Below are 24,471 nucleotides of genomic sequence, written 5' to 3' on the forward strand. Positions count from 1 at the left end.
CTGTTTATGTTTCTGAAATATTTTGTATAGAAAAATAAATAGTAAGAGTAAAATGTCCACTTGAGCCCTACAAATTTTTGTAAACATTCTCAAATGCAGTGCTAAGAATTGTTCACACAAGTTGTGCCAGCTGCTTAATGGCTAAAGACTACCTTCATATTGAAGCAGCACAGTGAAGACAACACATAGAGGAGGAACCTGCAGTCTTTGGAATTTTAACAAAAGCAGCTATTTGATTACTTACCAGGAAGTGACAATATTTTTTCACATGATATTTTCCCTTAAATGAGTCATCTCAGTTTAACCCAGAGAATTAAAGTTTGATTCCACAAAGCACTTAAACACAAGTGCAGATTTAAACATATGACTGGTGGTACTGTTTCAAAAATAGCTCCATCTGTCATGCCCCCAAATTTGCAAATGCTGAAAGACCTTGTTGGATCAGCAGCTTCAGTAAAACTGGCAGATTTGTGTCTGGATCACACTTAGTTTTCTTGTTTTCTTTATTTTTCTTTTTTTTTTTATAGCATAGGTCTTCAAAACAAGAAAACTAGTGGGAAAAATCTGTGATTTAACTGACAATAAACAGAGGGTATAGTCATAAACAGTCAAATATACAGTACTGTGAAACTCTGTCTATTAGTAGACGGTTACACACAGAGGTAGAAAAAGACTCAAGCCTCACCAGGCAAGTAATCCAGTTCTAAACCTATTTTGTTCAAAAACATTCAGCAGCCTTAACTACAGATTGAGATACCAAACATATAATAGTGCAATAAAACCAGAGCAATTGGTCAGGATAAAGCTAGAATTTTGTCAAAAGATAGTAAAATACTGCTATATGAAAGAATTTTTCAGTACAGTAACACTGAATGAAAAGGGAGTCACGAAGCCTTGGGGATACGTATTTTATTTTTCCATTGAATTTGGCTCCTTTCAGAACACAAAGGATGCACAGGGCTGCCTAGCTCTTCCCCACTTTCACAGGGAGAAAGGTTTCTGTTGATTGCTTTCATGTGCAGTATACATGTTGGCCTTTTTGAGAAGAGGTTCGCGTTTTGACGCAAACACTGCAGAGGAAATTGCCTGGGATCCAAAGGAGGCAGGCTTCATATAAACCTGCTCTAGGCAGTGAACTAAGAATCCATTCATGTTAGTGTCAATTAGGGCTTTGTAGGGCAAATCCTGACCACAAAAAGGGTCAGTGAGTGGAGAAGCTGCTCCTATGGCTTTCACAGCTGGAATTTACCCCAGACAGCTGATGGGAATCCCGCATGGAAATGTGCCCTTTCCACTTCTGTTGTTTAAGTCTTGCAGCATCTTTTTTGGTCATGGCTAAAATTGCATCTGATTTGGTCCCATGGGACCTGAAGGTGTTCACCTTGGAGATTTCTGCCCACTTTTTCTGTTTTCAACCATGGAGGGCAAAATAAACAACAAAAGGGCTTACAGGAACACTGGTTTATCTTTCTTCCTCCACAAATTTTTATCACAATCTCTTTAGTCCTCCCTTGAAACCATCAGAAAATGTCCCAAATCAAGTTGTAAATTAAAGACAAGTATTTCAAGAACACTGGAAGGTCTTAAGTTAATAAATCTTGCTAATGGTTGACAGGAACTTCACATATAAACCAGTGGAGGAGGAATTCATTCCACTCCCTTCTCAACAGAGCACATTTGCAATCTGGTGATCTCTCCCCTTGACTTCAGAAAGGGAGGGAAGCCATGAAGAAAGGCTGACCATAAGTTAGATCTGTCTTCCTCTTGGACTTCTTCTGAATACTGATGTTCAGATGCTCACATGGGATTTGGTATTAAAACAAGCATTTCTCAGTGGCTGGGCCAATTCTCTTCTGCTTTCTTGCAAGGGTTCATCATTTTGGGAAAACATAAGCAGAGGTCCTTACAAATAGCTGTCTGTACGTAGCAGAGCTGCTGTGCTTTGGCCAGCCTGTGTAGTGAAAAGAGCTTTGATGCAAGCCTGTGCCAAAGGCCACTGCTGCTGATGTGCTCAGCACACCACACCTTTCTGTGCTTTGCTCAGTTAGAGCTTTGGTCTCTTCATCTTCCCATGACCACGAAAAATAGATAGTTTCATAAACTAAACCAAAATCACAATTAAAAAAAAGTAGGCCCCAAACAAGTATGTAGCAAATACATCTCTGTCTGTGTGGTGGGGATGGATAATTGAGAGCCAAATGAGGATTTTGAATTCCCACCAGATCCTTATACTGCTGTTTCTCTTTCAAGGAGCATGTGAGAGGTGCCAGGCTTCCAACGAAACACTAAATATTTAAAAACAACAACTCCACTCATCTGGTGGCTGGGTTTGAAGAACAAACATCAGTCCATTGTCTGGTTTCCGCCGTCATCTTGTACACACAAAAAACCAAAGACTCCAAATAATTTTGTGGCCTCAGGCATCAACAACAGTGTATATTTGATGTATTGGCCTCATTTCTGTCCACTGAATCTGCTGTTTTAAAGCTGTTTACATGACTGGTTTTTTGGTTTTTTTACATTCAAGTCCTTCTATGCCCTGGGATTTTTTTTTAACCTTTCTCAAATTTTCCTGCTTCAAGTTTAGGATGCTGCTATTGAGGAAGAGGTGACCAAAGTGCTCTTCTACTAAAAACATGATTATTGCAGAAACTTGCTATTCCAGTCTGATGAACTTCTTGACTGTTGCTACACTTTCTAATTAAATTATTAAATTTTGAAGAAAAAGTCCTGAAAGTGGGGAGAAAGGAAACATAATTATCCATGCAGTGGAGACAAAGAATACTTAGTGAATGCAGTTTCTAAAGCTTTCTGCCAGACTTCTGCTATGAAAATTATTGTCCAGAAGGGAGGCTGTAAACCTGTTTTTGAAGATCATTATGTTTCAAAAAGGACTATTGTACTTCAGATAATTGTTTTAACCTTTCTCATATGATTTATAAGGTCTTCCAACACTTGTGGTACAACATTTGTTTGTGACTTTTATTGCTCTCAGAGCAGTCATTGATTCAAAGGACAGACCTAGTCTTTGGTCTCTGCAAAGCCATATTTTCAGAGGATTAAATGACCACTTTTTCCTCTCCATTCCTCAGAGCTTCTCTTCCCTGGGGCTTCATTTTGCATCCCAGGATCAACACAACCAATTAGTCAACTCTTTAGAGAAGCAAGAGTAACATACAGTCTAAGGAAGCAGTATGTATAATGTAGTAATTTATTAAAGGAAAAAGCTTGTGATGAATGTACAGGAAATATTCCAGTGTTGCTCCTCAAAGAAAGGAATGACAGGTATACACTTCTCAGCAATGATGTTAAAAAAGCTGTAATTTTCCAAGCAAATTGCTAAGTGTGATTTACCATTTTATTTTCAAGCTGTGTTTTGTAATAGCGGTACTTCTCCAGTACCAACAGCACTTGCTGTCAGGGCAAGGGCCACAGAGGTGTGTGCTTTCTCCTCAGATTGCACAGACAACACGTGAGGAAGGCTGGCCACATAAACGGTATAAACCACAAGACCTAAAAAGCTTTGGAAGAACTAGCTGAGCAAGTCTGTTAAGAAATATTGCTAGGGCTGAACTGGGGAGTGAAACCTATAGCTGTACACGGCCCCGGGAAGCCAATGGAAATCCCGTGGGGCAGAGCGGGGAGCTGAACTGAGATGCCCCTGAGGCTGTGGCTCACCCAGGTGGTGAATGAAGCCCCAGTGTTTTCACCCAACAGGTTTGATCAGACCTACTCCGAATATGCCTATTATTTCAGGATCCCCATTTGCCACAGGAAAGGGAACTAAGTCAGCACACGAACCCAGAAGAGCCCTTGGTCGAAAAATAGTCACTGCTCTGTAGAGCCAAGCCTGGACCCAGGGCCTGGGCAGATGTGTGACAAGACAGCTGTGGCAGTAGTTCAAAAATTGTGTTTTATAATATTATTGCTTTTCCTCCTACCCCTGCTCTGTTTCTTCGAGCAGACCCTCTGCCACAGATCCTCCCTCTGCAAGGGAGTACAGGGAATTATTTTTGGAAGCTCCTCAGGTGCTCCAATGTACAGTCAGGGGTGAGGCTATTAGCAGCTTCAGGATGGTTGTTTGGACTTTGAACCCAAAGGTATCCTTAAATCCCCTTAATCTGAAAACATTTAGGCACATTCTTCGCAATGAATTGAACAGAATTACTCTCATGCCTAATCCTAAAGCATTTCAGGATCAATCTTCTTGCATGAGCTGGGCTGCGACAGAGCAAGGCTTTGAACCTCTTTCTTTTGAAACTGTGTTGGGCTGCCTTAACCACAAGACCACAGGTATTTTGAGAGACTGCTCATTAATGTCTGCAGCATATTTGAAGATCTGAAGATTTGAGAATTCTATAGAAGATACTACAATAACAGTTGGCTTTCTAGCTTTCTAGAGAAACTGTTGCTTAAGTTACTGGGGATTTTCATTCCTGATTAGGTGGATTTTCTACAATAACCAGTTGTGATACTGCTGCCAATTCTATTTAAAAGCTTTAAATATATGACAACTAGTGAAAAAGAAATTTAAAAAATCAAATACTCTTCTCAGATTTTAGGTATTATTCTTAAAGCTAAGCAGATATTCAAATGAATTGTTTGAATTCCTATTACTCTTTTTGTCTTCCAAAAACCTAACTTCCGTTTGCAAATAAAGCTCTAGCAGGTAGAGTTAATGCGCCTTTCTTACATTTCAGAGTCTGCAGATAAATTTAGGCTATTAAGAAAAATGGGTGAATTAAAATACTTGTATATCTAATATCCTCTAAAAAGGAGGAGCAAGAAGACAGCAAAAGTGAGCAAAACATTTCTTGTCAAGGTCAGATAGCTTTTTAAAAGAAATGTTTCTAGCTCATGGTTCTACTGTTGCATGTGCACATTCAGCCAGCCAGGCTTTAAATCCCTTTGGCTGTTGTTTTCTGATGTCTGAAGACTTAAGTAAGAGGGGGAGGAAGTGTTAGGGTGATTTAGGCAGAACATAGTCTTCTTGAATAAGGGTCTTCAAATACAATATACAAAGGACTATCAGCATGCTCCGTATAGGAGTAACTCTGGTTTTCCTTCTGTAAATTCCTATCTCCTAAGACCTTATTTTGAGCAAGTTTCCAGGCAAATATGGCACAGGCTGTGCAGGCAGTACCACTGATACATGAGAGATGGCCTTCTCTGCCTGGGCCCACAGGTACCCCCTTAGCAGGAGGAGGTTTCCACCACCTGTGTGTGGCTTCAGGGGTGGTGGAGACATCCCATCTGCTCCAGCACCCCTCTTCCTCCTGCACCACCTGCCCATTGCACCCTCGTTCCCCACGCTTCCTCAGCTCTGAGCAGTGTGGTGCCTGAAGGGAGCTGAATGGTACCTCAGCCCCCTCCTCTGGTCCAGAGCCAGGAACTCAGCCATGCCACGTCTGCTCCACCTGCACTGTGCCACACCTCGCTCCCTCCACCCCTCCAGGCACCAGGCAGGATTGGGTTCCGCTCTGCCTCTGTGTGCCTGTGATTAATGACTGCTGGACAAACATCCACAGCTGGTGGGGCAGACACTGCTTCTGGTAAGTTGGCAAAGTGGTTTTCCTGCTCTAGCAGCATAAATGTCTCCTTGCTAGTGCTAAACTTCCAGAAGTTGTTTGTTTTCCATTTGGGAACGTCAATCTTCTGCAGCTGATCAAACTCACTGACGAAGTATGTTCAAATCAAATCCAATCCTTCATCTTCTGTGCCTTTTGGGCAGGGAAATGAAGACCAGATAAAATATTTTTTTTTTTATTTTTCTATACAAAAATGCTGTCATTGGACTTTAAGTTTCACTTTATATGTTGATATTGGTGAGCTTTGTAATTTTACACAAATCTCTTTTGTGCTTTGTTTACCTGAGAGTTAGGTAGTTTCATAGCCAGGTAAAGGGACCTGAGGTAGACCAAATTAAATGTATAACCTAATTTCTATTAATTATGAAATACATTTTTAAAACATTTATGTTTTGCAAAACAGGTGTGTGATCCTCTTCTTAAACATGCTACCTTAGTACAAGGTACATTGGAGGAAATGATTTCTATGCGGGGATTTGAGATCCACTTAATAAAACCACCTAGGAGATTAAAAATGCCAACATGTGGCAATTCAAGTCCCATATCTGCATTCTTGAAGGAAAAAAAATATACTCAATAGAGTTTATAGGATTTTGCTCTGAGGAAAAATTTCAGGAGAAGACCTTTCTCCTTACGGCCTGTGTCAGTTTCGTGCAGAGTCATCAGTGTACATATACACACGTATATTTATATGTAGACATATATATACAACTATAGCAGCAGGCAGTGGCAACTTTCACCCAACCAGGAGCTTTGTGTAGGTTGTTTTAAAGCTGAACGGAAGGTAACAAGCACAATCCAAATACAGGACTCAAACTCCGATCCTTAGGAAATAAGTAGTGCAGGAACCTTATTATGGGGAAAAAAAAATAAATCTACAATAAATCTGATAGAGACATTACAAATACAGCTATATATATATAGGTCTTCCTAACCTACTTTGGTTACTAATAAACCAACCATAACCTTGTATTCAAAATATCACTAGGCAGGCCTATTTCTCTCATCAGGCTACACCAAGATCTCCCACACTGTCATGTATAGAAGAGATCCATCACTAATAGTACTGCTATCAAAGTGAGAAATAGGATGTTGATTCTTGTGCAACAACAGTTTCCCATAGTGTGAGTTTTTTTTAATTACATGCTTATAGAACCAAACCCAGTTCTGAACTTGACTCACTCTGACTCAGTTAAGTTACCTGTTGCAATTTCCAAAAGAACTTTAATACTCACTGACCTTACCGGGAAGTTCTCTGATCCAGGTATGTAGGGTAAGATTTTCTTGCTGTTGAGCAAAGAAGTCCTACTGGCTTCTGTGGCCTCTGTGTGTGATTAAGGTAATGCCTGAAAATGTAAATACTAATTTGTTTTGTTTTGTTTTGGTGGGGTTGTTTTTTTTTTTTTGGTTTTTTTTTGTAGTGGCAGTACTTGAGGTGGTCTCTGAAGCACTATGACTAACAAAAGGTCAGGGATGGTCACCTAATTGCTCATCTGTGGATTATCAATAGAGGCAAAGAGTGAATTTTCTACCCATATACAGGCTTTTGTTCCGGACACTTTAAATCTGTCAATTTTCACAGCTTTCAGCTATGAATATTAAATAAATAAATCTTGAGCTTTTCATGAATAATGTCATTAAAATGTAATATAACGTAAAACTTTCTTAGACCATGCTTTGCCAAACATAAACATCCCTTCCACTCAAAAATACAAACTGCAATATGCTGACGCCCCTAAAATTTTTTTCAAGTTAATTGAAAATTAACTTCTTGTGGCCCTGAACAAAACCCACACTTTTTGAACTTGGTATGTGACTTTTTGGCTAAACAGTTGTTTATTTATCCCTCTAGAGATGAGTAGCAGCAGTTACCTCTCTTAGAGAAAGGGGCTGCTGCTGTCTGTGCAAATCTGAACAACACCAAGGGGCTTGAGGCATAGCTCTGGTGAGTGGTAGTAAGTCTGGCAACAGACTGAGATGCAGCAGCCAGAGGACAAAAGCAGCAATGTAATGTGAAGAGATAGCCTGGTCCAAACTCACTTAACTCTCAACTGTTCATGGAATTTTGGTGTGTTCTCTCTGTTTCAGCAGGTTTTTGTGCTAGATCATCTATTGCCTCTCACCCTCATGCTAGTTAAAAACTTGGATGCCATCCTTGTTGTCGATTTGGTTACTTTGTCAAGCATATGACTATCTATATGACACAAAAAAATCAGGTCCAGGCAGGTAACCTGGTAGCTCACAGATTTGGTATGGAAAACGATGGCCTTAGAGGCAGGGTCAACCAGACGGTGCTTAGATAAAACGATAAATGCACTGTTAAGCCAGAGTACAGCCAATATAGATGATGAAATGATGCTAAGCTTTTCCAATTATCCAAATACACTTTTTTTTTGTTTTTCTTGAAAGGGTAATTTATTCCCATAGACTTTCTGTTGCAGAGAGTCATCTGCCCTCCTTTTGCTGATCAGCTGTTAGGACAGAAGCCTGAAGGTGACAAACACTGTGTAGCTTCTTCTGCCATCTTGACAGGGGTGTGGCTGCGGGTTTAGATAAAATATTCTTTTGTCTCTCCTCTGGGGTGATGGGAGGGTGAATATTGCTGTGTTTTAGACTGTGAAACCAAGATCATGGTCCATACTGAGCTCTCTGTTGTTAGGCAAACTAGCCTGAGAGCCCTTTGAAAACCTGGCCTGCAAGAGGAAGCAAAAAGGACAAACAAAACAGGGAATCAGCAAACAATTGGTCCAAATTGTCTTCTCAAATCAAATCACTTTTACCACTGGAAAATGGTAACAAAAGAAAAACCGTGCACTTCTGGAGAGCTGGTAGCTGGGTCCTTGGCAGAGCAATGAACTCCATGCAAGGCTGCAAGCAGAGAAAAGGAATGGATATCTTTCCTAATAGCTGATACTGGCTAAAATCTCATAAACTAACCTACAGAGCATCTGAAGACATGCAAAGGATTTATGTCATTTTTTAATCTGGCATTGCTAGAAATCAGACAGAGTTCGGGTTTTTAAAAATTATTATTATTTCTTTTGGCAATGAGTATTTTTTTAACAAAAATGTTTTATAAACAGAACTTCTAATTGCATCATGCCAGTTGACTACTAGTTAATCTCATCTCAAATAAAGATCAGATTAAGGTGATGCAATCATGAGAAAGATCAACTCAAAGGCAGCTGCAATCTGGGCTTGAAAAAAGTAGCACAGGCTAGGATCCTTTTGAGAAACAGGAGACACACTACCTTTCCCTGTCAGCCCCATTTCATTTGTCCAGAGCAGGCTGTAAAGCAGTTGATGTTGGGGGGCATCATGTAATAAAAGAACAGAGAGGCACTGCAATGTTGTCCTGCTTAAAAAATAAATTAATAGATTTGTCACTTTGAAAATTACAAAAAATACTGACTGTGGGAACCTAGAATGCAGAGAATATTTCTCTGCCTGTTTTGAAAGGTTTTACTCCCCTGGACAGTACTGTTTCTGACCTTTGTCCATGGGAAAATTTGCCTAGCATCTGGGAAGAATTTGAACCTACAATGGTGTAAATTAGGTGATAGAATACTATGTGAGATTATCACAGGGTGAAAAATTTAGAGTTTTTAGGTCTATTTGCATAGTAAATAGATAGAAGTAGAAAACCTCAAAATGGAGGTTAAGTTGTAGTTAAAAGCTTCTTTTTCCTTCTTCACTAACTCCATATTTTGCAGCAATAGTGGTTTGGGATGATTGGATACAGAATTCCGCAGTTCCTGTCTACATGATTTAGGAACTTGTTGGACATTGGTAAAAAAGTGAAAATATCTTGCATTTTAAGCTTTCATTGGGTAATTTACCTTTAAAAAGGCTGTGAGATCTTGATAAGCTGTCTTCTTGCTGCATTCTCTGCTCTGTGCTATGTCTAAGCCATGCCAGTGGCTTGTACTCCTTAGATAAGAATTAATAAACACCCATCTGGAAACTGAGAAGCATGAAGTCCCATTCACCTCCTTTTTTCTCCTGGCAAAAATCTGAACATCTCCCCCATCAGGGAAGACAACAATTAATGATGCAGACAGTGTTAACTGACTATTAATAATGGATTTGTTGGATTGGCAGTCTTCTAGCAAGTGACCACCTCTGCATGCCTTACCCACAAAGTACGGTGCTCATCAGACCCAAAGCAGGCAGAGAGACTGGCCCAAGACGTGTGACAGAGAAGGATGACAGCAGATGAGTGTTCCAAACACCAACGGCCAGAGAGACATTTGCTATCCTGCCTGCAACGGAGGGAAGCATCTGTGTTGTTAAAACAGAAGCACTGTTACATTACCCCATGTGAAACCATTAGCAGGGCACATAGCAAGGCCCATCTGTTTACTCGGGCCTCTGCGAAGGGGGAGAGCTGCTGTTTTGTTGTTTTCTCAGCATGAATGGCACACGCTTCAATGGGGAATCAGGAAACTTTTGGTTGTTGCACCAATATTAAAGCTGTGAGGAACTGCATTTTAATCTTCCAAATAGGCAGAGAGGTTAACTGACAGCCTTCGTATTCCACAAACTAGAAAACAAATAAATAAATCAGCTAGAACAAGTTTGCCTTATAATAAAGAACTAAAAATATACCTTCAGCCACTATGTAACATAAAAAGAAAGAAGAAATTATACTTTTTAGGTATACATGCACACCCCCTTTTTTTAAAAACTAGTGGTTCCCCAAACTAGAACTAGAACTAAAATTCTTCCTGACTCCAACAGGGGTCTGCATCAGCGCATGCCAGAAGGCAGCTGTTTGTGCTGCGGTGGGAAAACTGGGCACTGCACAGCTGGGCGCTGCACAGCCACGCATGGACCTGATAACCCCTGTCCCAGAGAGCTTACATTTCAACTGCATGACTGGGGATAACAGATGGGTCGAGATGGGAGACGATTAAAACAGTGGGATACTGGACAGTCTCAAATCCCAGCTGCTTACCCACTCTCTAACATTGCCAAGTTAAAATTTCACAGTCTTATTTTCACAGCAGAGTTTACTCTGCTCTTTCTCACTGAGGAAGAGGAGCAGTGGGACCTTTGTGCATGCCACAAAAGGGCTTCAGGCTGGAATTTGCTGCTGAACCAGACAGTATTGTGATAGACACAATAAAAACCTCTGCTTTCTTCATGTTTCTTTGCTGCATGGAAAAGCGTTTGCAAGGCTGAGGTGCCCAGTGATAGGGAATGGCAGAGGCCGGTGTGCTGGGCACACAGTTCTGGAGGTCAGCCTTTAACCTCTGAGAAGAGGCTGACACTCAGTTGCGCTTACATGGGCTTCGGGAAGCAGCCAGGACACAAGCGACACATTTCCCTTGAGGAAAGCGAGTCTGAGGTGCAGTTGATGGCTTAACGCAGCTCCCAAGAGAAGGCAGCAAAACAAAAGTAAACTCTGGTGAAACGGCCTCCACACCCAAGGACGCTTTCAAGCGAGGGATTCAGAAATAAAACCCCCAAATGCCAATACGGGGACAAGCGTGGTTCAGGGCACTCTGCAGTTGCTGCTAAACTTGCCCCAAGGCTGTGACTCACACTGAGCCACCACCGAAGCGGGTGCAGCGCCTGGCCGCCGCTCCACCCCACGGGCCGCCCGCCGCTGCCGCGGAAGGACGGCGGGCGACTCCCGAATCGCCGTCTCTCCGGACCGGTCGGAGCGCGAACTCTAGGAAGCTTCTTCTCGGCATTTTCCCAAGCACGAGGCCGGCCCGGGCCGGGCGGAACACGGCACCTGGGGGCGGAGCGGCAGCGGGGCGGGCCCGGCCGTGGCCGGCAGGAGGAGCCGGGCCGGGGAGGGGGCGGCCCGGAGCGGCGCTGCCGGGATGGGAGCGTGAGAGGGGGCGAGTCCGCGGCCGGAGGAGCTGCGGTCTGTCGCGGGGGCTGGTGCCGGCGGGCTTGGACCCGCCATGGAGCCGGTGACCAGGTGGAGCCCGAAGCAAGTGGTGGATTGGACTAAGGGTAAGAGGGAGCTGGCCGTGCCGTCTGGGCGCCGGGGGAACTTTCCGGCGGCGCGCTGCGGGTGCCCCGCTGCCGCCGCGGCTCCTCTGCCCGGCGGGGCGGCTGCGTGGGCGGCGGGGGAGCGCGGCCTTTGCCAGCGCCAGCCCCGGCCGAGCCCCGGGACTCCCCGGCGTGGTGCTCTGGAGCTGGCGGCTTCCCGCGCCCTCCTGCCGGCGCTCCGTGCCTGCTTGTGCCTGCTTCTCCCTGCGGGATTTTTGGTTTTGTTTTGTTTTGCTTTGCTTTTTTTTTTTTTTTCTTTGACATGGGGAAAGGGAAAGTTTTTGCAGCGAAACTGGCTGACTCGAGGTACGTGTGTATATATATATATATGCACTGCGGTCTCTACCCATAGCTCGGTCCCCTTCTCGCTGTGTTCGTCCTGGCCAGCCTGCTTGCATGGAGAGAGGGGTTACCATGCTCTTTCAGGCAGGTAGGATCGTGAAATCACGGAGTCGTTTAGGTCGGAAAAGTCCCATGAAAGTTAACTTTCAGCTTCTCAAGCGAAATCCATTCACGGGTCGGAAAAACTTCAGGTTTGTAAGTTAAGCAAGAAGTTTTTAAACTAGCTCAAGTAAGCAAGAAGTCTTAATCCTGTTAAGCGGTGATGGGACTGAAGCGCTGTGCTCCCTCTCGGAGAGGTGAATACCGGCTCCTCCGTCCTTCCATCCGTCCATCCATCCATCCGTCCATCCATCCATCCGTCCATCCATCCATCCATCCCTCCCACCTCTCATCTCCCGGCTGTGTGCTTGTATCTCTCCCTCTCCCGCCTACTAAAACATCCTCCTCTGCTTCGAGGTTTGTTCGCAGTGCTGACATAGCAGCGAAAGCCTCGGCGGGACCGCTGTGCGAAGCCCGCCTGCTCCTGCGCCCGGCCCCGGGGTCTCCGGGGGGCGGGATGGGCTGCGGGCGCCCCGCTCCTGCCGCGGGCGTTTCGGCAGCGCTGGGTGTTACCGGGGCTTTCTCTGAGGGCAGGTTCAGCCCCGCCTTGTCATGCTCCGCTTGGACCCTGCGAGTGCCTTCCGAATGCCGACCGGGGTGTTGATGTCGCAGTTCCCGCTCTTCAGGGAATGAATCAAAAGGGAAGTAGAGCTATGAGTTAGGTGAGGGATTTATGACTTCTGGAGCGTACGTCTTTTTTTTTTTTTTTTTTTTTTTTTCTTGTAGCATTATGTTTTAGTGTGATCCTCTTTGGTTACATAAAGTGCTTTCACAGGCTTAGCTGGAGTTTAAGTTGATGAGAAGTTAGGAATGTTCTGAGAGGTGAAAGTTTGCCCGGATTAGAAGCAGCAGCCATTACCGCCGTGTCTCAGGACCATGATGCTCACTGGACTGCGTGCCTGTGGTCAGCACTTGGCAAGAGCGCGGCTCAAAACTGAGGCAAATTTGGAAAGCAGGCTCGTGTTTTCAGACAGCGAGAGATGGATACTCCCAGCCCTCCTGAGCGTGAGCATGTGTGTGAAGGGGCCGGTGCCAGTGAGGGACTGTCCAAGCAGCCTTTGTGAGGAGAGGATTCCACACAAACGTGCTGTGCAGTTATGCGTTAACATATAAATAACTTCCACAGAAAGATCTCTCCTTTTTTATGCTTGGTATTGGTTTAAACAGGAGTGCATTGTTCCAATGAAATAAGCCTTTTGCTTTGGCATGTGGAATACTTGTATAAAACTTTTCCCTCATTGTGTTTTTTTTCTCTTGGGTGCTGAAAGTTTGTTACCTTGCCAGATTTAAGAGTAAACCTGCTAATCACTTTAAAAGCCTTTATTATTCTTAAGCATGCTTGGCTTCCTTTCTTGCAGGTTCCTTGAACAGGTAACTCTTCAGCTGGACCCTCAATTAGTGTTATGCAGAATAATTTAAGGGCTGGCTGTAGTTGGGAGGTGGATCTTCTGACTAATGCAAACACGTGTACTTTGAAATGTAAAGGAATAAATTAAAGACTGCTGGTGACTTTTGTTTGTGCTGTTGTTTTTCAGTTTCTAGGTAAGTGTTCAACTTCTTTAGTACACAGAGTCATTTTATGCCACTCCCTGTGTGACAAGACCATAATAAAGAAATGACATGTGGAAAATTTTTCTTTATGGTTATACTTTCATCTCTGCACATGAAAATAGACACTTTAATAGCTAGCTAACAGCCTTATTAGCACAATGTTTCATAGTTTATTTTCAATCTGAAATAGTTATTTACTGTGTAGTTCTCAACCACTGGGTTTCATGTTTGACCAAGACCAATTTATTTTACCTTATGATTATATTTAATTCTCAAGATTAGTTTTATGAAACAAGTGATTGCTTATGCTGTTTGTTTGCTTAAACGTGCCTTCTGTGAGAAGTGATGCCATGATCTTTACTGAACTGGTTGAACTCTTAGGAAAATTATTAGGCTGGTGATATCTGCTGCCAGTAGTTAGTGCTGTGGTGCCATGGAGATGTATTTTAGGAGCATGATGTAAAAAACTGCTGGGAGATGCCAGCTCTCAGTGGGGAGATTGGTTTTGCAGATGATGATTCTTACTTATCATACAACAATAAAAAATGTCTTGGCAAAATGTAGAGAATGGTGGAGATAAGAGGTCTGATTCAGTCCATTTTAATGTTCAATGTGAAACAGAATATTTGTCCAGGAACATTTCCCCTTCTCTCGCCCCCTTCCAAATTTTTTACAGTCAAACTTTGATAAATTAAAGTTTTTTAAATAACTTTTCCAGATCAAAAGGAATCGTGAAACATCCCCTTTTCCATGAAACAAACCCCTAAAAGCAAAATCCCAAAGTGGGCTGTATGACCACTGCTGGACAGCTTATTTACTCTTGGTCAACTTACTTTTTTTTTTTTTTTTGAGTTGCTTTTAAGTAACTTTTTTTAACAAGGGAACTCTAGTTCTGAAGAGTTTTGCTCTGTGATTTTGAGTTGTTCAGTCCTTGGTAAATGCTGTAAAAAACATTTATCTAGAATTTAGAATAGAACCTATCAAGAAATAGTAAGCTGAACATAAATATTTTTAGATATTTGTAGTCAGGTTTTAAATAAAAAGTGCTCTGTTCATTGTTACCAATAACAGCTGATACAAAACACAGTTGCTTGTCTTCTCTTGCTAATTCAGACTAGAATGCTGCTATTTTTTGTGAACAAGTGTGTTTTTTCTGGCACAGGGCGCTGTACTGTCAATAGTTGGCTATGCAGCTAATAAGAGCTGGTCTAGTTAAACTGAAGCTGCAGAGGAAGACTTGTGCCTTTATTGCTAGCAATTTTCTGTGTACATGAAGCATTTCTCAAGCTTTGACCAAGGATAGGATAACTTTTTAGCTACAGCATCAATGTTTGAAAACAATCTGTATATATTTTTTTATAAGCACCACCCCTATTTCTGTCTGGAAGAAGTGATGGTGTAGTTTTAGGTTTCTCTTACAGTGCAATGAATTTGGATAGTATTTGGGGGCCATATCCAATCACGAAAAGGTATGTATTTGCCTAGGATGCTGTGTTGATTTACTTGTGGCTGGGCTGGCATGGAGTTTATGCTCTTTGAACAATATTGTCTGCACTGTTTCCTAACTAGGCTGAGAAGATGTGTTTGGGGTTTGTTTTTCTGGGTTGTTTTGAGTTGATCCTTGTTTGGTACAGCCTAACATCTGGATGGTGTTGTAGTTGCCCTGTGATCTTGCTTTTGTGCAGTGCAAGATGCTCAGGGGCTCAAAGTCCTCACCTGTATATTACAGCACTCTCTTGTGTGCTTGAATTTCTCCAGAGTTCCTCAGGAGGTATTCCTAGAGTTATTCAGGTTGTTGCAGGGCAGGTGGGTGGCCATGGAAGTTGTAGCACATCTGCAATACACGATATAAAAGTGACTTTATTTTACTGGCATAACAACAGTTTGAAGGAGACAGAGTGATTTGATGGTACGGTGAAACTTTCTCTGGTCTCAGAAGCCCCTGGTTGCTGGATACCCCTCAGCTAAGGTCATTCCTCGAAAGATGTGAAGAAGAAGAAGAAGAAAGCAGCATTTGGCATAGAGCTCCTGTGTGAGAAATGTCACCGACGTCTTAGAGAACATCCCTGTGCCTCCTCTTTGTTTGCCTGACAGCCTGATCTGTCTCTTCCCCCTTTCCCCAGGCTTCACATACTTATGTGAGTTGTGACTTTGAACCAAATTTTACACGGTAAAGACAGTTTGACATGCTTGTGGTTAGTTAGCAGCCTCTGTTGTTGTGAGGCTCCATTACAGTCTGGCCTTTGTCGCTGGAGCTGTAGACTCAGCTGGGGATCACGCGTCTGCTTTGGGCTCATTATTGCGCTCCTGGTTCAGTTATTCCCTTTCTCAGTAGTTCATGGACATTACTTATTCTTCCATCTGTTATGTCATGAAATACTCAGATTTCCATTCCTGGTAAAGCTGTTGGGCAACTACATTTATAGATATGTCTGGGAGAAGAGGGAGAAATATGCTAATTTATTAATAGTTAGCAATTAATCGTGAGGGCCTGGTGTTCTTTTTTTAGAGCTATCTTGCTTACCCAGGGAGATTTCAACAAGGTCAGTCTTGTTAACTGTGTGTGCTGGGAGCTGCAAACCAGAGCTGGGTTTTAGAAACAAATATGGGTGATGCTTAGCACTGGAGTTATTTTTTAGCTTTCCATGTTAGACACTCTCAAGTGAATGCTGTTGTGTTCAAATTGTTTGGGAAAATCTAATACTAAGAAACCCCTGGTTATTTTGTAAGACAAGAAGAATATTTTACTTTTAGTGAGGAATAGCAGGGAGAGCTGCCCATAACTGGGATACAGAAGAATCCCTTTCCTCTTTCCTAATGTTTATTTGGTTACCTAAAAAATACACTGTAATAGTATTTGTTAAATAGATCAGAAAATGGTATTGAAACCTCTCTTTGTAGAGCTGAGCTTGCCCATAATGTTTTACTAGCAAAAGGTGGAATATACTAAATACATCTATTTATATTTATTTGTGGGCTGCAACAAAGTAAAAACTTGCACAACAAGTTTGTACTACTGCAGTCTTAAAATTATTCATGCATTGCTGCTAAGATGAGTGAATGTGTATGGAAAAATAAATCAAAGGTGGCCTCTGTGTTCATGTGTTTAGATCACGTTTTCACGGTTGTTTGCTGTGTTGCACTTTCTTGAGCTGCTTTTGGGTTGTGATTTTTTTTTCCCCTTGATCTTTTCGTATTCACAGTCAGCTCTGTTTATTTGCCATTAAGTTGCTGTTCAAACTACTATAACCAAACATCAGAAAGTCTAAAAGTTGAATGCTGTCAGCATAATGTATGGAAAAGCATCATTTTAATAGCTAAAATCACAACAGGCATTGGTGGGAAGTTGATTGTGACTTTATAGAAGGTAGTGAAACTGCCTAGTTAAAGGTGCAGAAATTGGCCAGTGTGTAGGCTGCTTTTCTCCTTTCTTTGAAACTTTTCCTTGAGGGACAGAAAGTAATTTGTATCTGTTGTTGGGGACTTCCGAAGGAAAAGCCTCATTTTTGATGAAATACTGTGTGGGCTCCAGATTCTCAGAACTCTTGTTATGTGTTCTTTCCTTGCACTTCTTGCCTGGAACCCTGTGTTTTCAGCATGCAAATCTTCTTGAATGGGAATCATGCCTCTCCCTGTTTTTATACTCTTTAGCATATTGCAAGAGCTACAGGAAGACAAAGTACAGGGCACTGGATAAAAATGTATGTTGAAATTTGCCATGATGATTTGTTTTCTTTAGTAAACGACCGCAACAAAAAGCTGCTACTCAACACGTGTTGCAGGATGAATTCAAGTTATGAGTGATGTGTGCATACAGCCTGTTAGCAAGCACTCAAAAGTATGTGGCGGGTTTTGGGTGGTGTGTTCCTTTTTGTCTCTTAAATCAAAATTTCTGCATTGCCTGGTTTAAGTCCTGGAGCTCCTTCCAGGCATGTCTAACAGATGATGACTAGTCACAGAGAACTGCAGAAGAGGTGGCAAGACTGCTCAGTTTTTGGCTTGCTGTATCATCTTAGGACAAGATTTTTACTGATGCTTCACACAGAAGGCATATTAATGAATAAGTCTAAACAGTACCTGTGAATTAAGTGAAAAAAGTTGATTTCAGTTGTATATTTTCCATAGAAGTGATGATATTAGTCTGACTTTGTACCTTGACTTTTCCTGATAGTATCACATAGTCAAGTCTTGCCTTTGTAGAAGAATGATGTGTCTGCAGTGTTTCTCCTTGCTCTGTCCTCCCCACCCCCCAAATATCTAAGTCCTGTCAAAAGGAGGAGGTAGTGAGGTACTGACGCACATTTGAGGAGAGGAAAGGAAGGGTGGACAGGTGTTAATTGAACTGGGGTCTCTATAGCAACCTCTCACAAGTTTATGGTAGCTCTTCAGGCCCCAGCTGCTTGTGGTCATGGGATAGCTCAAGATTTTAGTGTGTTTGTTCACAGGGCTGCAGTAAGAGACAGGAGATTCAAATAAAAATGCTGTTTGACTGTGGGTCTGTGACTGATGTTAGACATGGTAGAGAGTCCTTGTGCCATTTGGGTTCTCATTACCAGCGTGAGATAACTTCGGAGTCTGAGTCTATCATTCAGATCCCTGGGCCATGCTTCCTTTGCGTGAGGAAATTGCCTGTGGGTCTCCATATGCTTGCCTTCATCTTTTCAGAGTACAAGCAATAATGTTTCACAGCTTGGAGGATCTGCAGGAGGTACACTGAATCAGCCTGATCTGTTTCACTGGCTTTAAACATTCATTACCTATTAAAATAGGTATTTATGATATTATGAAATGTAGCTAATTTTCATCAAACATCACACATGCTGGACAAAACCAAGCATCTGTGTTTGATTTGGGAGAACAGATTGCTGACCTCTGTAACTCTGTTCTACAGTCATGCACTCAGCATCTGTCTGAATTCTGTTGTAATACTTTATCAGTGCTGTGTTAAAGTAGTTTCTTATACGTGCTTCTCTATGAACCCTTTTGTATGAAGAGTGTTCTTTGTCACTGTAATGACAAAATATTTTTTTGGACTGTTGCTTACTCTGGTAGTTAGGTGTAGGCAAGCAAAGTGTATGGTGTGCTGTTGCAATCAAAGCTTTGTGGCATAAATGTGATCTTATCTTTCGCCTTGATCAAAGCAAAGAACTTAATTGGTGCTCATCAAGGGCTAAGGCTTCTGCTAAGCAAGTGTTGGTACACGCTTCTGGGCTAATCAACCTGATGTCTCTGTCTTGGGTGTGCAAAATGAATGTTGCTTAGGTTGCCATCCTTTTATCATTATGTTTCTTTATCTCACAGAGTCTTGTTTTAGTGAAATGAATTTGGCTGGGTGAATACTCTATTAAAAGCTCTCCAATAAGCCCATTTTGTCATTAAATATAAGAGATCTTCTCTGGTACAGGTGCTTTTCAAGCCAGAAGAGAAGGACTCAGGGTTTTGCAGGAGGCAGAACTCTGTACCTGAGCGGGTATCTTAGCACTGCACTGCTGAGATGTGTGCTTTGCCATGGGGGTGGCGAGGGAGAAGGGAACAAAAAGAGATGAAGACTTATTTTCCCTCCTCTGCCCCCCTTAAAAGGACTTGCCCTGAGTAGGGAGGGCTCTAAGAACATGTTCAGACATGCCTGAAGTATGTGGCCTGAAAAACATGTGTAGTGGATGGAGATGTGCCCAGAGAGTATTGCAGAGGAAAAGTGGAAACCTAGTGAAATACACATACCTACTCTGGCATGAGACTTGTTTCTTCCTCCCTGTCTGGTTCTAGTCAAGATATGTATTCTCTGCTTCACTTGCATCCTTTGCAAGGTGCTGGATTCTCTTTGTATTCTGTCAATTTCACCGAACGCAATTATAAAAGTATTATGGCAAAAGTTACACTTAGTAATTGTTGGCATTCTTAAGGCGAGCTGTAATGGAAACTTTGGAAGAAAGAGGAGACAAAAGATAAATATGCTATAAATTCTGTATGTTTGTATTCTTTCTCATCAAAATTTGTAGTATTTCTTGTAGTATTTGGACTTTGTTCAAATTATTATATATTACAATTACCTCTTGTGAAATATAATCCCTGTGTCAACATAAAAGCATTATAGTTGTTTCCTTGTATTTCAAAAGAGTTCATCTTTTCTCTTAACTATACCTACTTCACACTATTTCAGACAATAACATTAGATAAAGAAATCTGTGTTTGAAACAAGGAAATCAAACCTGCCGATAACATTGTGATATCTTACTGGTTTTGGTTTTATCTCCTCATAACATGTCTTCTCAGACCACATCATGGTGCTTAGGTTCTTTGGTGTATAAATCATCTCTTCAAACAAGACAATTGACAGTTGGACAATCCTGTTGGATGGGGCCATGGTACCAGTAGCAACGATGTGTGCCTGCTTTTATTGTAGTAAGATTATTACTGTCTTCTCAAGGTGATGTATCTGGAGAGGAATTCCAGCTCCCAGTAGAGTCAGTCCTGTGTTAGATGTGTCTGGAGACTTTTGTTGAGCTGCCCTTCATGGAAATGATAATTTCCAAGATTGTCAGGTTGTGTGCACACTTGGCAGGTTTGCTCAAATTAACATGGCTTGCAGAATACTGAATGGACTGTGTGGTTTCTAACACATGTATAATTGAGCATAATGCATGTAAATTTTATTGTCCAATATCATCCTCCCTTTTCCAAGGGTTAAGAGAGTGTTGAAATGATAGTTGGAAACTTAATTATCTTTTGTGGCTTTATTGAATCGTATTTTACTCTTTAATATTCTTCCCTGTCAGTGGGTGTTCTCAAAAATGTGTTAATTTCTGAAAACTAATTTTCTGTTAATATTTAAACTATTTTCATTCTGCCTACATTATCCCCCTAGCAGCTTTGTTAGCCATATATGCATGGTCCCTCCCTTGAAATGCTTTTTGCACCTTGGAATTATGCACGGTCTGAAAGTTGGACCAAAAAAACTGTACTCTGTAACAGATCTTTAAAAAAAAAACAAAACCCAAACCAAGTTTAGCTGTGAGAAATATGCAAATAGCCATCAATCAAATTGCCTGACTTCCCTACAAATATCTGATGGTGCTTTGTTGTGGCTTAGAAATATCAGGGAGACTTGTTTGGAGCTTCAGCAGAGGGTCAGAAATAGCTTGACACCACCCCACTAGGAGGGTAGAATATCTGCTCACATCTTGCCTCTTCATCATCACAAAAAATGAGGATGTCAGATGGAGTGGCTGAGGTACTTGAAGGGCTCTTCCCTGCCCTCTCCTGTTCTACTTTTTGTGTAGGAAGGAGGTAGGTCTCCTGGTCAGTTTAATGGTATTTTGGACTTGTGTATGATTCAGACAGAACCCTCAGCTTTGCCACTGGTGATCTTAAGATACCTTTGGCTTTGTTACGGTTGGGGTGTTGCACTTGAACTCTGAGGTCTCTGCTATTTTAGGAAGTAGCATCATAACTCAGGCTGAAAGATGTGAAATAAGGAAAATGGGTCAGGCAGCTGATTGTTTCAAGCAATTGCTTTAGAGGTTTAAAGTGATTATAAAATTATGGAGAAGCTGAAAGATTTGATGTTCGACTGCTCAGTTGATAAACATTGTTTTTTGACCCAGTTGTGATGTGCTTTAAAATGCCTGTTGTATTGGGTGCCTCGAGGCACTACGTCCTGGTTCGTGGAAGGCACTCTGAGGGCTGCGTAAAGTAATGCAAACAGTAACTTTTAAGAAGATAGAATTCCTGATGGAAATGTTGTGGGGCTTTTTGATATGAAATGATGTATGCATCTAAGTAATGACAGCATCTCCTAGGAGAATCCAGTAGTGACTCCTGGGGATCTATGATGGAAAGAGGTATGCACCATCAGCATATTTCTGTTAATGTCATGTCATGCAGCTTGTTAATGTCACTCAGCTTGTCATTCATCAGCAGGTACTGATGACTGGTGATTCTCATGTGCCTGTGCTTATTTATTCCTCCCTGGTGGCTGTCAGACGGTAAGGTGCTAGGCATCCATGTTTTGTAACCATGGAGGAGGTTGTCATCCAAAAGCTTGACTATCTGGCAACTGCATCAGCTGTTGCCTTGCAGCAGGCTGCTCCCTGACTTGCTCATGGGTGGAACGGTAATCACAGTGTTTGCAAGGGTGCACACACAAAGGAGAGGCAGATGTGAGTAATGGACCCTGCTGCAATCAGCCAAAACACTTCCACATGGTGCTGTGAGAAGGCAGCCAAACCAGATTAAAGGGATCATCCCATTTCTTCTTGGGAGACAAGAGGCGGGCAGTTTTGCAATGTTTCTTTTTGTTTCTACTGTGGGAACAGGCAACAGAGTGTTAATTGTCTGAGTTGAAGAAAAGGGGCTCTTGTGACTAATGAACTACTCCTTCAACCACAAAAACCTTGCAACTTTTGAAAGACAAGCTCTTAATTGTGTGGTGGCCATGGGGTGGGAGGGGTTGTTGCTTCATATTAAGCACATAAAGTTATCAGGCACACAGGGTTCATGTGCTAGACACACAAACAAGAAATGTAGGGTTTACTGTTACTGCTTTTGGAAAACGAAATAGCTTCGTGCTTGACCTCTTGAAGGATGTATTTATTTTAGGGCCAGCAAAGACCAATAATGAATATAAAAATTATTCTTGCTGCAAAGATGTTGACTTATTTTCCTTATGGAAGGGCCATAACCTATTACAGCTGACAAGGCATGGAAACAGTCACCTTAGGAGGCATGCTTTGAAGAGGACAGTGCTTTTGTGTTGCCTGCAGTCATTGTGTAAATACTGTGCTTATCATTAATATTGCATGTGATTGAATAGTGTGCTTGTAGTTACTTCCATTTTATTAATTTGGAAGTGTAATTCTCTCTGCTTCTGTGAAGTTCTTTGTTACAATAAACCAGATGGGCAGAGGCTTGGTGATGAGATGTATGTGTGGGCTGATGGAAGCCCAACTGCAGATAAAATGGACTGAAGGTTGATTTTTGCCTCCAGGTGGGATGGGTTGTTTGTTTTTCAAGTTGAGTTTGGCTTTGCCAGGAAGTTTTGCCATGCAGTCATCTCTAAAGACTTCCCTTGCTGGGGGTTTTGGCATGGAGGTGGGTGGTGGTCTGGCCTGTCCCCTCTGTCCATAAGCTCTCCAGGCCTGAGCAGTTTCCTCTCTAGGAACAGGGATTGAGGAGCTGCTGTTAGCTCTGGCTTGCAAGTAAATACATATTTTTGGTTTCTGTGGCTCTCATTCCAGCATCTTTTCAGCAGGATTAGTGTGTGTGTGTGTGTGTGTGTGAGATGGGTTACAGCAGTTGAAGTTTAGTGTCTGCAGACCGAGAGGTTGAAGACAGTTTTGTATCTCTTAGAATTGAAAACATTGGGGTAAAATAAATGTCTGTTCTATTTCACATGAGTGGGATGGGATATCTAGAAGGAGTAACTTTGGGATAAGAAGACTTCTATGTTGCCCTGTTTATTATATGCTTTTAATGTTCTCTTGTAGATTGCTTTTGAGATACTGCTGCTTCTGTCAATTTGAAATAAACGTTAAGAGGAAAAAATGCAAAGACATTTTTGTACTTGCTGCAGTTGAAGCTGTGTGACTGTCTAAAAGTCAGTTAAATGGTCTCTTTGGGGTGAATGTCTGCAATGAAAACTTTCAATAGCGATTTCTCATCAACTTTCCTCTTGTGGCTGTACTTCCCTTTATTCCTTGTATTCTCTTGTTAATGAGATCTTTCCTAGATGATGTTCTGTCACAATGGTCTTACTTGGATAACTTGTCACTTAGTTGACATAACTTACTTGTCTCCTGGCTTTTTTATAACAGTTTTCAGAGGTATTTGGACTTCCTTTCCCCTCAGTAAAGAACATGCTTATAGGTGTGACAAAAGACAGCACACATTTTTTAAAAACAATTTAATTGTTTTAGCCCTTGTGGGGAAAACCCTCATTCTTTTCCAGCTAATGGTAAGCAGAAGACAGGAGTGCTTGGTGGCTTCTGTGATGACAGCTTGCAAATAAGTTGTTCACAATTTTCTGCTTACGAGTCTGTATTACTGGTGCAGAGGGCACTGCTGGAGCTGGTGGGTTTCCTGGAAATTCTAGTAGAGAGAACATGGGGAAGGTGTTGCTCTCTCAGCAGCGGTTTCGGTTTGGGGATGTAAAGCCAAGTCTGAATAAACAGACACTTGAGACACTTGCTTTGCTGTTTCAATAATTACTAGATATCACAAATGCCTTTAATTTAGAAAGTAAACCCTCTTCCTTCCTCTTCTGCACCCCCTTCTCTTCCCTTCCCCAACCATTCTCCACCTTCTGTAACACCTAATGATTAACTCGGGTGTAAATAAGGTCACTACAGTGCCTGTAGGAAAAGAATAAAGAATAATCAAACAAGCTTCCATAAATCACCATCTTAAAAGTCCATCTCCATAAAGTTAACAAATAGGGGCATTCTCAGGGGTAAGAGGATCAACCTGGTTGCAGGTTCTGTTGCAAAGCACCACACTGAAGTATTACTTCTGAATTTGTTTCCAAGTACTTACTTTGGGCACAGTGAGCAATTTCTTATGATTTGGAAGTTTGAAAAGTCAATCACTGACTGGAGATTGCTACACAATACTGACCATGTGGCAAGTTGATTTGCAGAAGTCCGATCTGAGGACTCGGAGAGGTTGTTTGATCTCTTTAGGTAGCTTGGAAATAAGGCTCTGTAATATGTGAGATACAGTATGCAGCCAGCAGAAAGGCTGCTCAAACAACTTGTTGGTCAAAACAAACAACTGCATTTAGATAAAACTTTTGATAGTTCTAGATTGGATGTAATATCTTTTTATTAATGGGTAAACATTGCTTCTAAGTCTTCAATGCCTTCTGGTTTCAAGCAGCCCTTATACC

At 41.9% G+C, this 24,471-nt stretch overlaps 1 protein-coding gene and 1 long non-coding RNA gene across 2 annotated transcripts in view; one reads left to right on the forward strand and one right to left on the reverse strand.

Annotated features, from left to right (window-relative positions):
- Positions 1–8,081: 8,081 nt before the first annotated feature.
- Positions 8,082–11,010, reverse strand: LOC138107271 (uncharacterized). The gene is made up of 3 exons (XR_011149365.1): positions 10,876–11,010; positions 9,724–9,850; positions 8,082–8,281 (listed from the first exon to the last, which is right to left on the reverse strand). It is a non-coding gene; the product is annotated as an uncharacterized lncRNA (long non-coding RNA).
- A 379-nt stretch (positions 11,011–11,389) lies between these two features.
- CNKSR3 (CNKSR family member 3) overlaps positions 11,390–24,471 on the forward strand; it is a 52,571-nt gene continuing 39,489 nt past the window's right edge. Inside the window, exon 1 of the mRNA XM_069010639.1 lies at positions 11,390–11,558. Coding sequence (XP_068866740.1) covers positions 11,507–11,558 — 52 coding nt within the window. The 5' untranslated portion in view covers positions 11,390–11,506. The remainder of the gene's footprint in view (positions 11,559–24,471) is intronic.

Source organism: Aphelocoma coerulescens, chromosome 3 (assembly GCF_041296385.1).
Source record: "Aphelocoma coerulescens isolate FSJ_1873_10779 chromosome 3, UR_Acoe_1.0, whole genome shotgun sequence".
Lineage (NCBI taxonomy): Eukaryota > Metazoa > Chordata > Aves > Passeriformes > Corvidae > Aphelocoma > Aphelocoma coerulescens.